The sequence below is a fragment of the Aptenodytes patagonicus genome, chromosome 3 (genome assembly GCF_965638725.1).
Source record: "Aptenodytes patagonicus chromosome 3, bAptPat1.pri.cur, whole genome shotgun sequence".
NCBI lineage: Eukaryota > Metazoa > Chordata > Aves > Sphenisciformes > Spheniscidae > Aptenodytes > Aptenodytes patagonicus.
This window is the reverse complement of record NC_134951.1, coordinates 64,512,736-64,530,262: the sequence shown is the minus strand read 5'-3', so window position 1 is coordinate 64,530,262 and position 17,527 is coordinate 64,512,736. Positions and strand designations below refer to the sequence as shown.

At 37.2% G+C, this 17,527-nt stretch overlaps 1 protein-coding gene and 1 long non-coding RNA gene across 19 annotated transcripts in view; one reads left to right on the top strand and one right to left on the bottom strand.

Annotated features, from left to right (window-relative positions):
* EPB41L2 (erythrocyte membrane protein band 4.1 like 2) overlaps positions 1 to 17,143 on the top strand; it is a 135,037-nt gene extending 117,894 nt beyond the window's left edge. For 4 of the 18 annotated variants that reach the window (XM_076333606.1, XM_076333601.1, XM_076333594.1 and 1 more), the window contains 8 exons: positions 3,961 to 4,107; positions 5,225 to 5,278; positions 5,487 to 6,047; positions 7,949 to 8,071; positions 8,570 to 8,668; positions 10,771 to 10,851; positions 13,604 to 13,742; positions 15,891 to 17,143. In XM_076333606.1, the coding sequence (XP_076189721.1) occupies positions 3,961 to 4,107; positions 5,225 to 5,278; positions 5,487 to 6,047; positions 7,949 to 8,071; positions 8,570 to 8,668; positions 10,771 to 10,851; positions 13,604 to 13,711 (1,173 nt within the window). In that variant the 3' untranslated portion in view covers positions 13,712 to 13,742; positions 15,891 to 17,143. Of the gene's footprint in view, positions 1 to 953; positions 1,059 to 2,417; positions 2,516 to 3,960; positions 4,108 to 5,224; positions 5,279 to 5,486; positions 6,048 to 7,948; positions 8,072 to 8,569; positions 8,669 to 10,770; positions 10,852 to 13,603; positions 13,743 to 15,890 lie in introns of those variants that run through there. The other 14 variants (XM_076333608.1, XM_076333605.1, XM_076333598.1 and 11 more) reach the window with 8 other exon arrangements.
* Positions 3,866 to 11,137, bottom strand: LOC143158105 (uncharacterized). The gene is made up of 3 exons (XR_012994915.1): positions 10,879 to 11,137; positions 7,847 to 7,949; positions 3,866 to 3,963 (listed from the first exon to the last, which is right to left on the bottom strand). It is a non-coding gene; the product is annotated as an uncharacterized LOC143158105 (long non-coding RNA).
* Positions 17,144 to 17,527: the final 384 nt, after the last annotated feature.

The following is a 17,527-nucleotide window of genomic DNA, read 5'->3' as shown; positions in this document are numbered from 1 at the left end:
TACAGCATTGACTTCTTTGGAACATATTTAATGTCGTTGTTAAAATTTACTCACCTTAATCTCCAAAAGTCTGTAAAGGAATTTACCTACTTTTTCTCTATACCTCCTTCCTGATTGAACCTTAAAACAGCAGTTTGGAAAATGATTTTCTACAAATATTATCGTGAATGCTTGTGGCAAGAAAACTACCCAAATAAATTTCTCTTGCTGTTGTGAAACTTTTAGTTTTATGAGTTATTTGCTGCTTCTTTCATAGAGTAGAAGAGCAAATCAGTCTTCAAAAGCAATCAATTTATCTTCTGTTGTTACCCTTTTCTTCCACCATTGTTCCTACCCTTTCCTCCTAAATGTGTTCTCCTATCCCATTAAATTCTTAAGTATTCCCTTCAGTCCCCAGAGAGGTGAACTTCAGTTAAGCTTGCTTGATGCTACCAAATGATTTTTGTTAAAAAGACATTATTTCAATAAGATACTTAAGCAATCTGAACTGTGAGTATGTGCATGCAGATAATACAATCACTGACTGTATGGTTCACTTCTTTAATGACTATTTTGTTAATTTATGGTTACTGCCAAGAAATTATTCCTCAAATTTCTGAGTAGTACCTGAATATTTCTACGCATAGTGGTATATGCATAGGTACAAATGCTGGTCAAATTTTCAAATGTCCACGACACATTGGTTCATTTAATAGCTATTAATATCTTTTTGGTTAAAATAGACATTTATGTAAAAGTGTAACTTCATTTTTGTGGTTTTGTGTATTTTCTGTGTTGATTTCTTTGTATTGAAGTTGGGGCCCCTCCAAGTTCTTTTATCTCTGGGTTTTTTTTTTTCCTCATCTAGTATGTTCTGTCACTTTCAGATGGTTTGGTTTTATGTTTATGTATAGTGTGTGTCTGACTCATTGCTTGTTGATTTACACTGGTTTTATAAAATTAAAACCAAATAGAAAAAAAGAGACCACATTTTCCAAGTGAAAACGCTGCCTGGGAAGGAGAAGCAATGGACTGCAATGCCATGGATTGCTGGAGCAAAACCAGAGGAAACCGATAAGGTGGCTGCCCTGAAACCTACTGCCTTTTTGCTGTATCTGCTGTGGGCTAGCTTGGGCACTTCTTTCTTTTTCTTTTTTTTTCCCTGATGGAAAGCCAGTACTGAAAGGAGAAGGTTGAGCTGTAAACCAGGATCTGCGTGTGTCTGTATGTGTATGTATATACACATATATGGATGCCAGCAACATTCTGCTTAAACACCAAACTAGCTGTGAAGTTCTAAATGGCTACTATTTGAAAAGAAAACCAATTTTTCACTGGAAAATTACTGTGTTTTATGTGACTAGGATGACAGCAAAACATGTATTTCCATTCTATATGGAAATAATTGTCTGCAGTTATTTGACACTTCACACAATAACTTTTGCTTTGTGTGTTCACTATGTAATCATTATTCAAATCAATAACGCTGTAGTAGCAGCTTCATTTCAAAGGGAACCTGGTTCTGAGTACCTCCACGCTTCTGTTCCTCTCTTTTCATCCAGGAGAAGAAGGAGGTTTTCTCCCCCATAAGCTGGTTTAACATCTGTGCAGTGAAAAACACTCTATAACCAGTGGGACTACCAGCAGTGTGATAGTGATGATGGGTAGCAGTTGTGATGTTGCTTTTTTACATCACTTTTGGACTGTTTTCCGCCACCTAGGAATTGGGACAAAAGTAGGTTAATGTAAAGCTGTCAGTCCTATTTCAGTAACATATATAAATAGGAGGTTTGGGAAACAGTGTATTTCCATCCTGAATTATTTGTTGATGGATGTAGAGAAGTTTGTGTTCAAGTGTTTTGTTACCTCCAATTTATAAACTTGCTGGTATTAGTAGACTAATACATTGCTCAGTCCTATTCCTGGACTGTGTGTTTCCTTGCCTGTCTTTCAGGATAGTTGGACAATAGACAAGAATAAAGCAGGGATACCACTGCTAATATTCTTTCTTTTCTTCCTTCTTTTGCTCCACTGAAAATACTTGCAAATAAGTCATTTTCTGTGTATGAGAAATGTTATTTTGGGTACATCTCGTTTGTGCCACTATACTTCTGTATCACCATACTCCCACAAATGCACAGCATCTGTGACTTAATTATAACAGAGATTGTGACCCATTGATATGTATGTCACAAATAAATATGTGAAATGTTGTTATGTTATGGATACCCACAATATATATTTTTTTTAATCCATGCCCCGCCCCCACTGCTTGTAAACAGTGTTTCATGTTAGTGTGTATGACTATGTACCAGAAGGAATTTGCCAGGAATTTAAACATCTTCACAGGCTGATAACATTATTGTAACTACAGTAATTTGATAAAAAGTGCCAATTCTATCTATACATTTAATCGTTTTTACTAAATGCCTCCTCAGGAAACAGGGGTTACATTACCAAACAAATTGTGTGATTGGGATTTTCCTTTTGAAAGATCAGAAGACCTAAAAATTTGAGGGTGGTAAAATGCAAAAAGGTGGGTGTACGTGCCTGTCTTTAATTATATACATATGTGGGGGGAGAGAGAGAGATGAACACAGTCTGATCACATACCACATAAAGATTTTTTCCCTGCCTTTTTTTTACTGCTCTGAGTGGTTAGAAAACATGTGGCACCAAAGTACGGTAGAAGGAGTATCATGAACATTTTTGCCTTTTGACGTAATCTGTTAATAGATGAACATTTATTGGGCGCAGTAAACTAGGGAAAGAAAGTGGGGGTGAGGAACACATTGCCCTGGTGGATATTGAATGTTGCATGAGGGCAGATTTAATAACTTGCATTCACGTTAAATTTTCTTAGCCACCTTTGAAATATACTTTAAATTTTATTGTAGGGAAAAAAATACAGGGGTTCTTTCTCTTTTCCTTCTCTGTTCTTCTGCATGCCCTCTGTGTTGTAGTATATGCACAGTAGCATGGAGTAACTTATGTCAGTTCAGATTCTACACTGCTACTCACACCGTGAGTCCAGACGGACTGCAGTTGTCTGCATGGCACCTTGGCTTTCCTCTGGCGTGTGCTTCTGCCCTGATTCTCTGTCGGTACCGTTTTGTAAGACAGAAATGTATCTTAGTGAACGTTGTCAAAATGTGTGTTATGTCCATGTTAGGTATTCGTTACGTTATTGGGGTTTTATTTTAACTGTTTCTACTTCCAACTTAATACAAGAGCTCGCGGAAGGAAAACTGGAAGAAAGAATTTTAGCCTTTTCAGAGGCTTGTACCCACATGAATTTTAGAAGTTTGCTTTACTGTACAGATTTATATACCACAGAAAACAGACCAGACTATGAACATAATTTATGCTTTAAAGCAACGTACCCTTTTACCTTTGTTTGAATAAAACACATTTTCCCAGTAGAATGGGAAAGGCTTTTTGAAAACAGGTTAATAGAAACGAATTTGCTTAGGTTATTTAAGCATTTGAAAAACATATATTATACATATACATATAACGTATATTATAAAGAAAACCTCGTTTCAGCATTGTGGGTATGTATTGTTCAGAGCAAAAGTATTTGACTACCCTGAAGCTCTGAGCCAATTAGGCATTAGAAGGTGTTAAAAATGGATTTTTACAAGGGAAAAATCCCGATAGTAAATACGGAATTACTGCCTAAGTAAACTGTTCTGCTTGGAAAATCCATGGAAATGTTCGTGTTTTTAATTTTCATAGTGTGATATGCATGGTGGAGAGATGCAGTCTTAGAGCACGACTGTGTGTTGTGGCGACAGCAGTTTTTTGTCCCGTCTGTTCCCCTGTCACCTTACGGGTGCCCCCCCGTCCCCCTACAGCATTCCCCCAGCCGAATCCTTTTCTTTGTCACGCGTCTCTCTTGCCAGACCTTTCCTTTGTAGGTGGCTGCCGCTCCGTCCGTCACTGTTTAATTCTTTCCTCTCCCTTTCCCAACTCGTCTAGAGCCTAGAAGAGGAGATAACGTCCATTTTATTTAGTAAGGAGGGCTTTTGCGCTAGCACGAGAGGGCCCTTCGCCGCCGCCAGCGTGGGGCCAGCAGAGGGCGCTGCGGGGGACGAGACCGCCGCCTCGGCCGCGCCGCCCCCCCAGGTGCTCCCCCCCCCCCCCCCGCCGCGCCGCGCCGCGCTCCTCCCGCCTGCACCGCCGGCTTCGGAACGGTGGGGCTTAGCTGGCCACGGGGGTTAGGCTCCCATCCCCATCCCGTCTAAAGATTACTCTCCGACCCCCAGCGCCTTAAAAATGCCAGAAAGGTGGCCTGCAGCTCACGTCCCGTGTGTCGGAGCCGGTAAGCTGCTTGCTTGTGTTAGAGGGGAGAGAGGTCCAGCTAGAGAGCTTAATTCTGTGTCTGCGATGCCCCAGAAATGTTAATTGGTGCTTGTTTAAGCTTCACCAGGAATGCTGGCTTACACTGTCGGTACTTCGCTTGGTAAACAGCAATAAAAGCTAGGATTAAGTCACAGATGATGTGTTGATTTTTCTGTTCTTATCGTTTGAACTCAAATTTTGCTGCAAACCGTTCACTAAAAATACATTAGCTCAAAAAAGCTACCTAACACATAATTTACGGTGGGCTTTCTGGGATATCCATCACAGATCATTTTGTTATGGAACTAATACTAATATAACTGCTTTAATCTCATCATTTTGGCTCCGAACGGAATCCTAATGGGATCATCTTGGTAATCATGTATTGCTATTCTGACAACATACCACCCTAAACAGTCTCCTCCTTGTTACCTACTAAGTTTCATAAAGTAACAGACCAAAGATGAACAACTAATAAAATCTTACAATTAAGTCTTTTTTTATTTTGTATGATGATAAACTGATAGTAGAATGCTAAGTGGGTTTTGTTTGGGTTTTTTTTTTTACTTAATATTATTCACTCTTAATTCCTGATTTAACTGAAATAACTGCCTCAGTAGCATCACTGGCCAGTGCATTCATGCTTCTATTTTCAGTCTCTCATAATTAAATCCTTATCCCAATTGATAATGTCCATAATTCTTACCAACTTTTGAATGGAATGTTTCAATAAAGTAGAAGGAGCATAGTTCTATGTGAGCCTTGCAGCGAATACACAGTATCTGTCTAGTATCAGTCTAGTATCATGTATATACATTCTTAAAGCTTGCTTGGAGGGTGTTACACTGTTGAGAAGGGTTATGCATTGATTTTTGTCCTCTGATTGCTTTTTGTTTCACAGAGACATGCTTCCAGAACAGAAGGGCCTTGTACTGGAGTCAGCGATGCTGATAAGGTTCTACTGATTTTTTCCATAGTTAAATTTGGCTCTAACTCTTCCAATCCATCTTCATTCTTTCTTTCCTTCCTTTTTCAGTTAACCATCACAACCATCTTTTGTCTTCTACATGACACGAACCAGCCATCAGCTAATTTTGTTTCCATCATTTTGATTTATTCATATACTCTACTTTTGTTTTTCCTCATCCATGTTTTTTGTGCAGAGTTCACATGAGACTCTGGACATAGTGGAGGAGAAGAAGCAGGCAGAGGTTGGGATAGAAGAAACACTAGTCGTAGACGAAACCAACAAAGGGAAAATGCAAGTTGCCACTGATGCTGGGGAAACATGTAAGGTGGAGCATCTGTCAAAAAAGGACTCTTCATCATTGCCATCAGATAGTAGCAGCAGCAGCAGTAGTAGTGAGAGTGAGGATGAAGAGGTGGGAGAATACCAGCCACATCCTAGGGCAATTGAGGAAGTCATCAGGGAAGAACAGGAAGAAGAGGAAGACGTGAAAAGGAAAGAACATGAAGAAAAAATACAGCATGTGGAAGCCTCACCAGAAGGCAGTAAGCTAAATGTACCAGTTGAGCACACAAAAGTTACAGCTGAAGATTTGGTCCAGGAAAATGCAGTTACCATAGCTACGGAAGAGAAGAAATTGTCAGAGGAAATTAAGCAAGATTTAAGCGAAGAAAAAGAGGAAGAACAGCTCAAACTCAATGGAGATGTGTCTCATGTTGACATAGATGTTGCACCACAAATAATTTGTTGTTCTGAGGTAAATGGTAGAACAGTTTGACAACTAGACTAAGCAGAGATATTTCTTGGGGTGAAAATATACCTGCCTTTCTTCTTCTCCTATTCCTCAGCTCTTGGGGCATCCAACAAGATTCAGATCATTTGGAAGGGGAAACCATCGATGAGCAGTGAAATTCTGTCTCCTTCAGTTATGGTTTCTGACTTTTTGCTAGAACTGAGTGAGAATCACCAGTAAGGCAAACCTTCCGAAGACTGTCATCTCCTTTTTATCTCCCCCTTATTTTTTATGCACATACATAATGTATGTTTATTATTTACATGTTTCCAATGTTTTAAGTCTCGTCTTGTCTATTTGTCAATTGTTCTTGACACGTCCACGACATGTAATTGTGATTGGAAAACTATTGGCAATTGAAATTAGAAAACACCCGTCACAAATTTTTGTTCCTTTTTTTTCCCCTCATTACTCACTGCTTTTCTTGCCTTTTTTTTTTTTCCCTTTTGAAAAATGTTATGAATTTATAGACTAGAATGAGTATGGCTAGAAATTGCATAGGTGAGAGCACTACATTGTAAAGGGATGAGGCATATATCACGATCTCACTATAAAGTCTTCCAGTGTAGTAGATATTTGGGAAGCATGCATGCGTTCCAGTCACAATCAGTTGTTTTAAGCCAAACAAGGTTGAAGGGTTCATTACTGGGCAAATTTTATAAAGAAGCAGAAAGGGAAGAAATGAAACACAGGGATGCATCTCTTTGTAAAGTTGGCATGATCTTCTGCTGAGTTTTTCAGTAGCTGGGTGGGTTTTTTCCTAGTTGTCTACCTGCTTGTTCTTGTAATGCTGGCAAACTTTTTTTTCTTTGCACTTAAATCCAAACAACTTACCTTCTTTCTTTTGTTGTCTTTTTGCATACACAGGTGTTCTGATTAATGATGTGAAAGAATTAGCTTACAAGACCTTTAGAAGTTGCAGGCACCCATGTTTTCTAAAAACATAGCTGGTTTGGAGGAAGGGGAGAAGGGCTGCTGTGTGTTCAAGTGTGTGTGAGGGAAAGAAAGGATTTTTTTTTTTTTCTTCTGGGATTTCCCCCCATGTGCATCCAAAACCAATGGGAGATAGCAACTGATGCATCTAGAAAAATATCAAAAGGCTCTACCAGATTTTTTTTTTTTTAAGTTCTTAAATATATTGAAAATCTGCTCCAATTAGATAAGTCACAAGTTCACTGGCTTACAGACCCCTGGATAATTGCTTTCTTTGTGATACTGCAGAGAACACCACTGGCTAACTCTCAATGGTTAAAATGGCTTTTTAGGATTGTTGTCAAAAGAAGCCATTGATTTCCAGAATTATTACATTGAATGTAGACTGCTTAAAATCCAATTGTCAAAGTTGTTTTTCTGTTCCGGAAGTAGTATGTATTACAAAGTTAAACCTTTATATAATTTCCTTGGAATTTCTAGTCCTTATTTGCAGTTTGACTGAGCAATGATAGTTTTTTTCCTAGATTAATTCTAATATGAAGCTTATCCATCTGAGCTAGCTATCGGCTTCTTTACGCAAACTAAGATTTTATTTTTTTTCCTAGTGACGCTCTTTTACACATTTTCAGTACCTGTGTTGCGGCTTGGTTTTAGCAGTTGCCTTCTGTGATATGTACTGTTGACTCAAACACAGAAGTCTGACAAGGTTATTAGGAGATTAAATTTTCCAACCATGTTATTTAGATGCTAGAGGACTAGTATATTAGTCTTCATTTCACTTTGCTTATGTATTGCATGGTTTTTGATTGGGAAGACAGTCAAATACTCACCTTACTGTTACGCCTTTCTTGAGTTTTCGGTTGTGTTTTCTTGGTCCACTTCAGAAACCTTCTTCTGTCTTTTGAATTGATTGGTTATTTCTTGCACCACAGCCTCCGGTAGTGAAAACAGAGATGGTAACCATTTCAGATGCCACACAGAGAACTGAAATCTCCACTAAAGAAGTTCCAATTGTTCAAACAGAAACTAAAACTATCACATATGAATCTCCACAGGTATGGTGGCTGGGTTATGATATTGTTTGCAAGCTGGTTTTTATTCCAGTTACTTGTAGATCAAAATAGATAATGTCCAAAAAATGCTTTTCAAAAACCTATACTTTTTTCTAGCAGCTAAGATTATACTTTGGCTATGAATTAGGTAAGTGAAATGTGTGTAGACAAAGCAGTATTACTCCTAAAGTTCTAAGTGTTGGGGTTTTTTTTATATAAGGACTTAGTTGCTGTCTGCAAATGTACAACTCATTTTTAGTTTTGGAAACTTGATTAAAATATCTCATTGTTCCTGAAAGGAACATGTAGCTTTGATTGTAAATTTTCCACAAGAATGAACCATAACAACAGTCTTAACAAGCCAATCTTGGATGGCTTCTGTTTAGATTTCAGTTCTAACTGAACTAAAGAATGTGTTTAGTAAGAAAACCATCCTTATCTCCTGTGAAAACAAAGCTTTTAAATGCCAAAATACAAAAATAGCATTTTCTTTCCTTACAGTTTGATGGCAGTGCTGGTGGCAATGCTGGTGTGCTGCTGAGTGCACAGACAATTACGTCAGAGTCAATTTCTACTACTACAACTACACACATCACAAAGGTAAAATATCATAATGTCTCTCTGAACTAAAAAAAACAAACAAACCCTCAAAATAAAGTCTTACATGAAGTTTCTCATATATCTGCTAATTTATTGAAGCAAGTTGACTTGAAATGGATTGGATTCATTCCAGGCACGTGTGAGAGTTAATCTTTCTGTACACAGATTTTGAACAGAGAAGCCCTAATGAATAAGCAGGAATAGCTGGAAACAGGACAGGGAAAGGGAGAAAAATACGATTAGTTTTTTTAGTACTTCATATAGGTCTTATATCTGTGTTTGACAAATGAGTATGTACCCAAATTTTTTACAGTTTCAGTCCTGTCATCACTCACTGATACCTTACAGAATCTTTGTTAATGTAACTGATTTGTCTGAGGTCCGCAGGAGCTCTGCTAATGGCATCTGTTGTAAGGATGAATTGAAACAATGTTTACCCAGCCTTAGTGTTGTTGATCCTTGTGCTGCTAGGTTTAGAACACATTTAAAACCAGACCATACCACTAGATCACTTTGCAAGCATATTTTGGTGCTGAATTACATGCTCTGCATTCCATGCTTGACAAGGAAAGGAAAACTCAGTGTTAACAGGACTTCACATCTGTTTCAGTCTCATGTAATGTTTCATGCCAGAGTATGTTAGAACTACCAAAGTGTGGTGGTGATGATGATGATTGTTGTTACTAATTTATGTAAATATTTATCAAATTTTAGGTGTGCCCCAACAACACAGTTTTGAGCTCTTGTCATTGAACTCTTAACATAGTTTTCCAAGAAAATGACAGAAAGCGTTGTTTAGGGTGAAGCAAAAGGGAAGAAGGAAACATAAGGTGTGAGTTTGGGATTTTTTTCCCCCTGACACAAGAAGTTTCACATAGTCACAGAATGGAACAATAATTCACTGCTCACTGGATATATATTCAATATATATGTTCTTAAGATTGAAATATTCTTAAGATTGAAAGTTGTATTCACAGAATGACAGTGGAAGGATGATGTTGGAAAGTTGTCAGATAAAAGTCACATAAAATAAGCTCAGAATTTAAAATGTGTATGTTTTGTTATACAGACTAGTTAACAGGTCCTTTTCAGTCTCCTGCTCCCTTTTGGAACCATTAAGCCACCACCATTTTAGGAAAAAGACTTTATTCAATAAATTGTGCTACCACAGCTTGGGGCGGGGGAAGTGGACATTTACTTGTCAAGTTCCGATGTCAAATAACGCTGCTTTTTGGGAGGAACCATTAAGGAAAATCGTTTCAGTTTTGTCTTCTACTAAAAAATTACTGGGATTACCATAATGCAGCAGATGCTTATCTTTTCTTACAGGCTGCTTATCGTCAATTCAAAAGACTGAATTTTCTAAACTAACTTTCTGTTTTACATCCCAAACTGTTCATTATTGATAAAGGGACCTGCCAAAATAGTTTTAATAAAAATGGTGTTCTTAACAGAATCATCTTGGATCTATTCTAATGTGGTCAGTGTATCTTAAGTGGCAGTTTATTCTTTTCTCTTATACAGGCTGATTTAAAAAAAAAAAAAATATTTCTGTGAGAATTTTTCTATAAGCTAAAATGTTTTAATCAATAGAGTAAGAAATAAAGAAACAAAACACAAAATTATTTCCATCAGCAATGTGAAATACATTGAAAATATCTCACTAAGGTCCATGAACGGCAGAACGGAAAACCAGATCATCTTTGTATTTAATGGCATAGGATTCTTCAGAGACCAAGAAGAGGCCCATGATAGATGTGTTGAAATCAAAGAAAAGACTCCTGGAATTTCCTTGTTGCCAGGTTTATATGGTGGAAGAAGCTGGAATTCCAGTTTGTCTGCATAGCTAGATCTGTTCAAACTTGGGCTCCAGTAACAGAAGGAATTCTCTATTAGTTGGTTTTTATCAAGTTTAGCAATTTCTAGAATGTGACTTACTGCGTAACTGAAAAAGGAAAGGATGATTTAGCACTGAGAATGTTTACTACTAATTGCAACTCAGTCACAGAAATTTATTTGCTTCAGTGCAACAGAAAGGAGTGCTTTGTGGCAATATGGAATAATTACAAGGATGTTTTCTTATTTTTTTGTGCCATCTGTAGATGGTAAAAGGTGGGGTATCAGAAACAAGAATTGAGAAACGCATTGTCATTACTGGAGATGCAGATATTGACCACGATGAGGTGAGTATGTTAGCGGTTAACACTTACAATGTGCTTTTTGTAGTCCAGTGAGATCCAGATGATATTTCAGAAACCTGAAGTAAGAGAAAGGTAGAGGAGTTGAATAAGAAGACATAGAAAGACCCTGAGACTGTTAACTGTGGCGAAGTTGTTAGAGTGATCATGTTTTGTGAATAAGGAGCCTTTAGAATATAACTGAAAGAAAAATAGTACTTGTAACTTTGCATCATAGATCATGTGAATGGATTTCTTACTATTTTTAAAGGGATTTCTTTTTTTGGAAGAGACCCAATTTGTTTAGTGCTGCTTTTGCCATTTAGGAGGAAAAGCATTACTAAAATAATCTTATTTTGATGCATTAATCTGTATAGATGGGAGTCTCTACTGCATTGTGTCAGCAACGTCTGAATGCGCCACTCATTTTGACTGAAAGCTTTGAAATACATTAAAGCATAAATGGTTCAAATTTGAAAAATAGGTTTTGGCTTGTATTTATAGAATTCTGTATAACAAAAGTAATTGTTGATCTGCTGTACCTTTCATCTCTATCAGTACCAAAGCAGTATTTTATGACGTCTTAGAAACTAAGGTTAAAATCACTTCTACCTGCCCAATTAAGAAAGCTGAATTTAAGCAGTACGCAGAAAAATAATTGAGAAAGTGCAATTACCTATTCTTTGTAGTGATGATTACACAATTTTTATTCTTCTTCATCAGAGAAACTATAGTTACAAAGTCGATCAACAGGCACTGGATAATACAAATGGAAAAGCCTACCTTCTACATAAAGTTGCAGTGAATCCAATTCTAACTTCATGAAACCTACACAAATCAACATAACAGGATTTAATTTAAAAGAGCTCTTGGGGAATTTAATTTCACATTTTGATCTGCCTCCAGAAAGTGGCTCCTGACAAGTTGAATCTCTTCTTGAAACTCATAATTAAATGACAGGGCTGTTCAGCATCAGGCACGGCTCTTGTTTGCCTTGACACACATTCAGTGCACTTAGACGTCTGGAAAGGTCACACAATACCTTTAGTATACCAGATGATGCTTTAGTAAAACCGTTCTCTGAGCCATTCTTTGTTTTGAGGTAAGTGGGTAATGAAGTAAAAAATGAAATTATAAAAAAGGAAGTACAAAATATGATTTTAATCACTGAAGTTTAAAGCAGCAGTGAGCAGCTTTTAACAGATTTAAGAAATCTCTGCCACTTTTTCTTCAGTAGATACAGAGCTCTTTAGATGCACAATCTACATGCTGGATGTTTATTCTTTTGTCTTTTAGCTCCCTACATCACTAAAACAGTTTTCAATAGGAAAATAATATTTTAATTTGGAGTTTCAGAATACAAATGCTTGCATTACTTGTTGTAATTTAACAATTAGAGACTTAAGGTTTTTTCATTGTTTGTGGTTTGATTATAACTGATTCTTAAATCTCAACAGCCACTTTCTTTTAAATCCTCATTTGTACCACAGAGATTATACTTGGCATGTTGTAAAAGACAAACTAATAAAAAATTGCTAGGATTAATACATCAGTATTGTATCGATGCACTGTGTTCTTCTGCACGTATTTCCTTAATAGGGCTTCAAATTCATTATCATATAATAGTTAAGGTGGCTAATGTTGGTGTTTCCAATCTCTCTTCAGAGGTAGTTCTTTCTTCTCCCACTTACCACCTATGGCTCAGGAAAATGTCACTTTTCTAAATTAAGATAAACCTTTTTGTTGCATTATATTTTTCTTGCTCCTTCTAGTGTATTTGTTTTTTTCCAGTTGGGGTTGATACTGAGGTGAACAGTGAGCTTACTGTTGCCTCAGAATGCCTTCCAGTTTCTTCTTTTTTTTCTTGTGTTGGGTTCCAACAGTAATGCAGCTCACTGAAATAAGATTCAGATCAGGAGAAGAAATAGAAGGTCCTAGGTGCTCTTTCACCTCTTCTGCCTCAGAGGGTGCTCTTATGTGGGTGACTTTAAAGCCTTGTGTAGAATAGAATAGAACAGAACAGAATAGAGTATTATATTTCAGTTGGAAGGGACCTACAATGATCATCTAGTCCAACTGCCAGCTGTGTATATTGGTACATCTCTTAAGAAGATAAAATTTCTTAAAATGTGGAGGAGGGATTATAAGGGATTGAGTAATACTTATATTTACGCTTCCCTGAGTTAAACTAGAGAAAGTTCTCTTAAACTAGTAAAAGGAGAGAAAGGAGATTCTTGTGCTGAGAAAGAAATTTCTGTTATGGTCTTCCTCCAGAGTTTCAATACCATACTTAGTACACATTCCAAAGTATCTTTCCATTCTGTTCAGGAAACTGAAGGGAACTCTTATTTTTCTGTACTGTGTACATTCTTGTTAAGTCTTTATTTGCTAGATCTGTTGCAGAAGTTCAGGAACTTCTGGGGTATAAGAATACTTTTTGTCTCCTGGAATGAGCTAGAAAAGTTACAGGATAACTTTATGGTTCTTTGTTACTTCCTGGAAATTTTGGTAAATTTTCAGCATAGTGGTTTTTGGTTGGGTTTTTTTGGGGGGTGGGTTTTGTGTTTTGGGCATTGGTTGGTTTTGGGGTTTGGTTTTTGGTTGGTTTTTCTTTTTTACCCCTGAGCCCTCTCAAGTTCAGGAATTTAGAGTTCTGAACAATTATAACAAAAATTTCCAATGCTACTCTCCCATTCTCTGGCCCCACATGAATGTCCTTTTGCTGTTGTTGAGTTACAAATTTCAAATACCTTTGCAGGCCCTGGCACAGGCAATCAAAGAAGCCAAAGAACAGCACCCTGACATGTCTGTCACAAGAGTGGTGGTGCACAAAGAAACTGAACTTGCTGAGGAAGATGAAGAGTAAAATCAAAAATGCCCTCAAGCAAACACTTCAGGTAAGCTTATGTATATAATTAATATAGGAAAATGTAGCATCAGTTTTCTGTTGCATTCTGTAATAAAAGGCTTGAAAAATATGGGGCGTCTGATATATGCTATCACAAAATGGTGAGTTGAAACAGGCGCTAATAGTAGAGTGTTAGTGTAAGGATTTTTATCTTAAGTCCAATGTGACATTAATTTTAATTGCAGATTTTCCTGTATATGTCTCCCAGTTCTGTCACAGTACTCTCATGGCATTTCCTACAATGTTTGGTCAAGTTGTTGTAGTTTATACTGAAGCGAGTTTGGGCTGTTTCTGCAAAACATGAAGGATGTGTCACATTTTTCTGTTTACCTGTACAATTACAGTCCTTGCCTTACATCTTGCTTGTATAGTGGGAAGACTATGTGCAGTTCCCAGTAGGGAAAGGGCATGCTTGGACATTTTAATTTAGTCAGCTAATTCTTAATCCTAGGCACACTGAAATATTTAATCTTTTATCATTTTCCTAGGCAAGGAGGTAAATGCATTGCAAACTCAAGTTTTAAAGCCTCTTATCAGTCAAAAGAGGTATTTGAAGGAATGTCGGTTTATTAGGCCCTCATTTCTAGGCATAAAAAAAAACCCAACCCAAACCTGCTCTACTTGATGTATTTAACAGAAAGATCAGAGTGAACACTGAATAAATCTGCTGTTGCGCTGGTTATAGGCAACTCCAGAAGAGCTTGGAAAAATCCACATCACTTTTGAGAGAGCTATTAGTTTGTAGCAAGGAGAATGTCTGTGGTTTAGGTGATTTCTGGTCCCTTGGTACACAGCAACATTAAACATGCATGCTCAAACCACTCTTCTCATATTTTCAGCATTTACATAGCAGGATCTAAGGTAGAAAGATACACTGAGACAGCAGAACAGATCATTTTGATTCGCAATGATTTAGTATTATAATATGTGCTACCATCACATTTTTCATTTATTATTAATCAGCATGAATTTAAAGGTCTTGGGAGCAGGGATTGCCTCTTCTGTTACATTTGTGCAGAATGTGCTGGTTTCTTCATGCTACCTTAATCCAGAAAAGTATCTTTCAAATCAGTGTTCAACATAAGCTATCCCATATAAGTACTTATGACATCTTTCTTGAAGGGGCTCTGTCATGGGAGGAAGAAACCATCTTGGCAGGTTTGCACCACGTTTCTACTTTAGTGACTCACTGCAAAGTTGATTCTGTTCCTTCATCAAATATTTAACTACTTTGTAAAAATTTTATTCAGAAAAAACATTCAAAGAATTCCTTCTGTCTGCTGAGGGTGTTTTTTTTCTTTTTTGAGAAATACATACATTGTGGAATGGTGTTTGCAGTGTATCGGAGAGTGTCAAATGTTCTTGTCTGAGTTTGCCAATTGCTTTACAGCTCTTGGTCTGAAATGCTTGTGAGAGAGTAAAAGAGGACTAATATGAAGACATTTCACCATGCTGCTCTTGTGTTTGAGACCTGGTGACTTGTTTGACTGATGATGCCTTTCAGTTAAACATTAAGGAAAGAATTAGTTGTCTAAACACAGGCCACCTGAAGTGCCTTGAATATCTGTCTGCAGCTTGGACCATCAAGAGACCTATGCCCTCCTACTGTAGCAGCAACTGAAGGGCAGGTGGGACTGCAGAAACGGCTCTGGACAATTGTGTTCAGGCAATGGAGCCATGCCACAAATCTTGCTTAGTTGTTTCTAAGGTGATGAAAGCTCTGCCCCGATGACTACGGCAGTATTGTTTGTGTAGACTTGTTTTCTCTAATAAAAGTGAACGATATTGCACTCTGATTCTGAGGGATTATTAATTGAACAAGTATCTTCATTTTTTATTTATGCACTAGATTGTGGATTAAAATTTTCAGTAAACTGTGCAAGAGGTGACTTAAAATACAATGAGAATTTTGGGTAGGGAAAAAATACACTAAAGCAAGAAAAACATTGATAGAAACTGAGTTACTGTTTACCTCATGATTGACGGGAGCTTTAGTTAGTGCAACATTTTTTAATGAGATGACCTTCCCCCAAAATAACCTATATGGGAAAAATGACTTTTTGACTCTGATGATGTGACATTCACATAGTATCCGTTATGAATGCTTATGTCATCTTCCCCCTCCTTTTTCTTCCAGAACTAAATATGATACTGACCGCGATCATGACCATGAAGAACTGTAATCATTCCAAGTCATCACTACTCTACCGAATTCACCACGCCTAGCAATGATGGCCAGATGTTCAAGACTTAAATGCCAATACCAAACTCCATTTTAACATCTGTGCTCTATATTCCCTTACAATCTTTCTTGTTTATTTTTTATAACCACTTCTTAACAATCTTAGATTTTTTAAAATGAAGTTTTAGAGGGTATGATCTTCTTTTGCACAAATACTTGTATTTTTGAAGCCGATTCTTAATTATATGAAAGTGAACAAAAAAGAAGCCTGGAAAGCATTGTTCACTGGAGCAGGTGGTAACTGTGCAGGAAGGGGGATCTTAACTAATTTAGATATAGTTTTTTCCAGATATTTCAAGTGAAATCTCTTACTGGAGTAATTTACAGATTTTTTTTTTTTTTTTTTTTCCCCCCAGATTATTCAGGTAACTATATGGTATCACATAACAAAGATTTTTATAAAAATACAGCATTTCCTAAAATTTGAAAAAATATATTTCTTTGGATAAATTTTATACTGATATCTCTGTAACTCTTTCTGTTCTAAGGTTCTCCTCTCTGTGGAGCAGAGATGGTGTGGCAGTCTGCAGAGGAGAAGGAGTTGCAGACACATTTCTTCTGACTGAGCACTGTGTTCTTTTTGCACTTTGGTGCCAATGCTCAACTTTTTGCAGACGTTTTGCTGTCTGCAGCATTCCAGATAAGGGAAGAAGGAAGAACAAAATATCTTTCTCTTCTTCCTACAAGAGATGATCTAGGCAGCTTAAAACCTTAGTGCTTTCTTTCTTACTGTGTCCAAACTTCAACACTTCCATTATTTGAATACATGTGTAGAATGCTCGCTTTTTATTAAACCTCACCGTCTCCATGTTAGAACTGACATTTCTGTTACTGAGAAGGTATATGTTTCACATGCTTCGTCTGATGGATAATGCAGGTTTTCAGGATACTGAGTGTACGATGGACTTCATTCATAAGGTAATAAGACAGTACCATCATTTGAGACTGCCATTGAGAAAACCTGTTAATTATTTTGGATTTTATTTTTCTTTTGTTCTTGCGGGGGGGTTGGTTGTTTGGGGGTTTTTTGCTGTTGATTCTGTGTATAGTTAAAATGCCAAATTAGATTTATAGCAGCTTGAAGTTGTATTAAGTGATATTTTGCTTTCTGTAATTCTGTTATAAAATAAAGTTGTTTATTCTCTGTATGACTTTTGGCACTCAGACATAAACTTGGAAGATATTCAAAGTGAGCAAGTCAGTTATGAGAACTGCAATTCTAGAGGCCACAGAACCTTGAAAAGCAGGGATTAGTACAAGTAGTCTCCAGGGTTACCGGAAGGGTGGCACAATTGCCTGGCTCCTAATACTGATACTAAAGTATCAGCGTTTTTTAGACATCTTCCAATAAGCATCCTGGTTTCTGTGGTTCAGAGAAGAAATCTTCAGATGCCAAAAAAGACAAGATTTGGACAGCACAGCACAAGGTAAAACGCCCCTCAGTCTGCAAGTGGTTCTACTGAGTTCATTGAGTTAGGATGTACTATGATCTTCAAGTAACAAAACAGATCATAATACTTCTCAGTATGTTC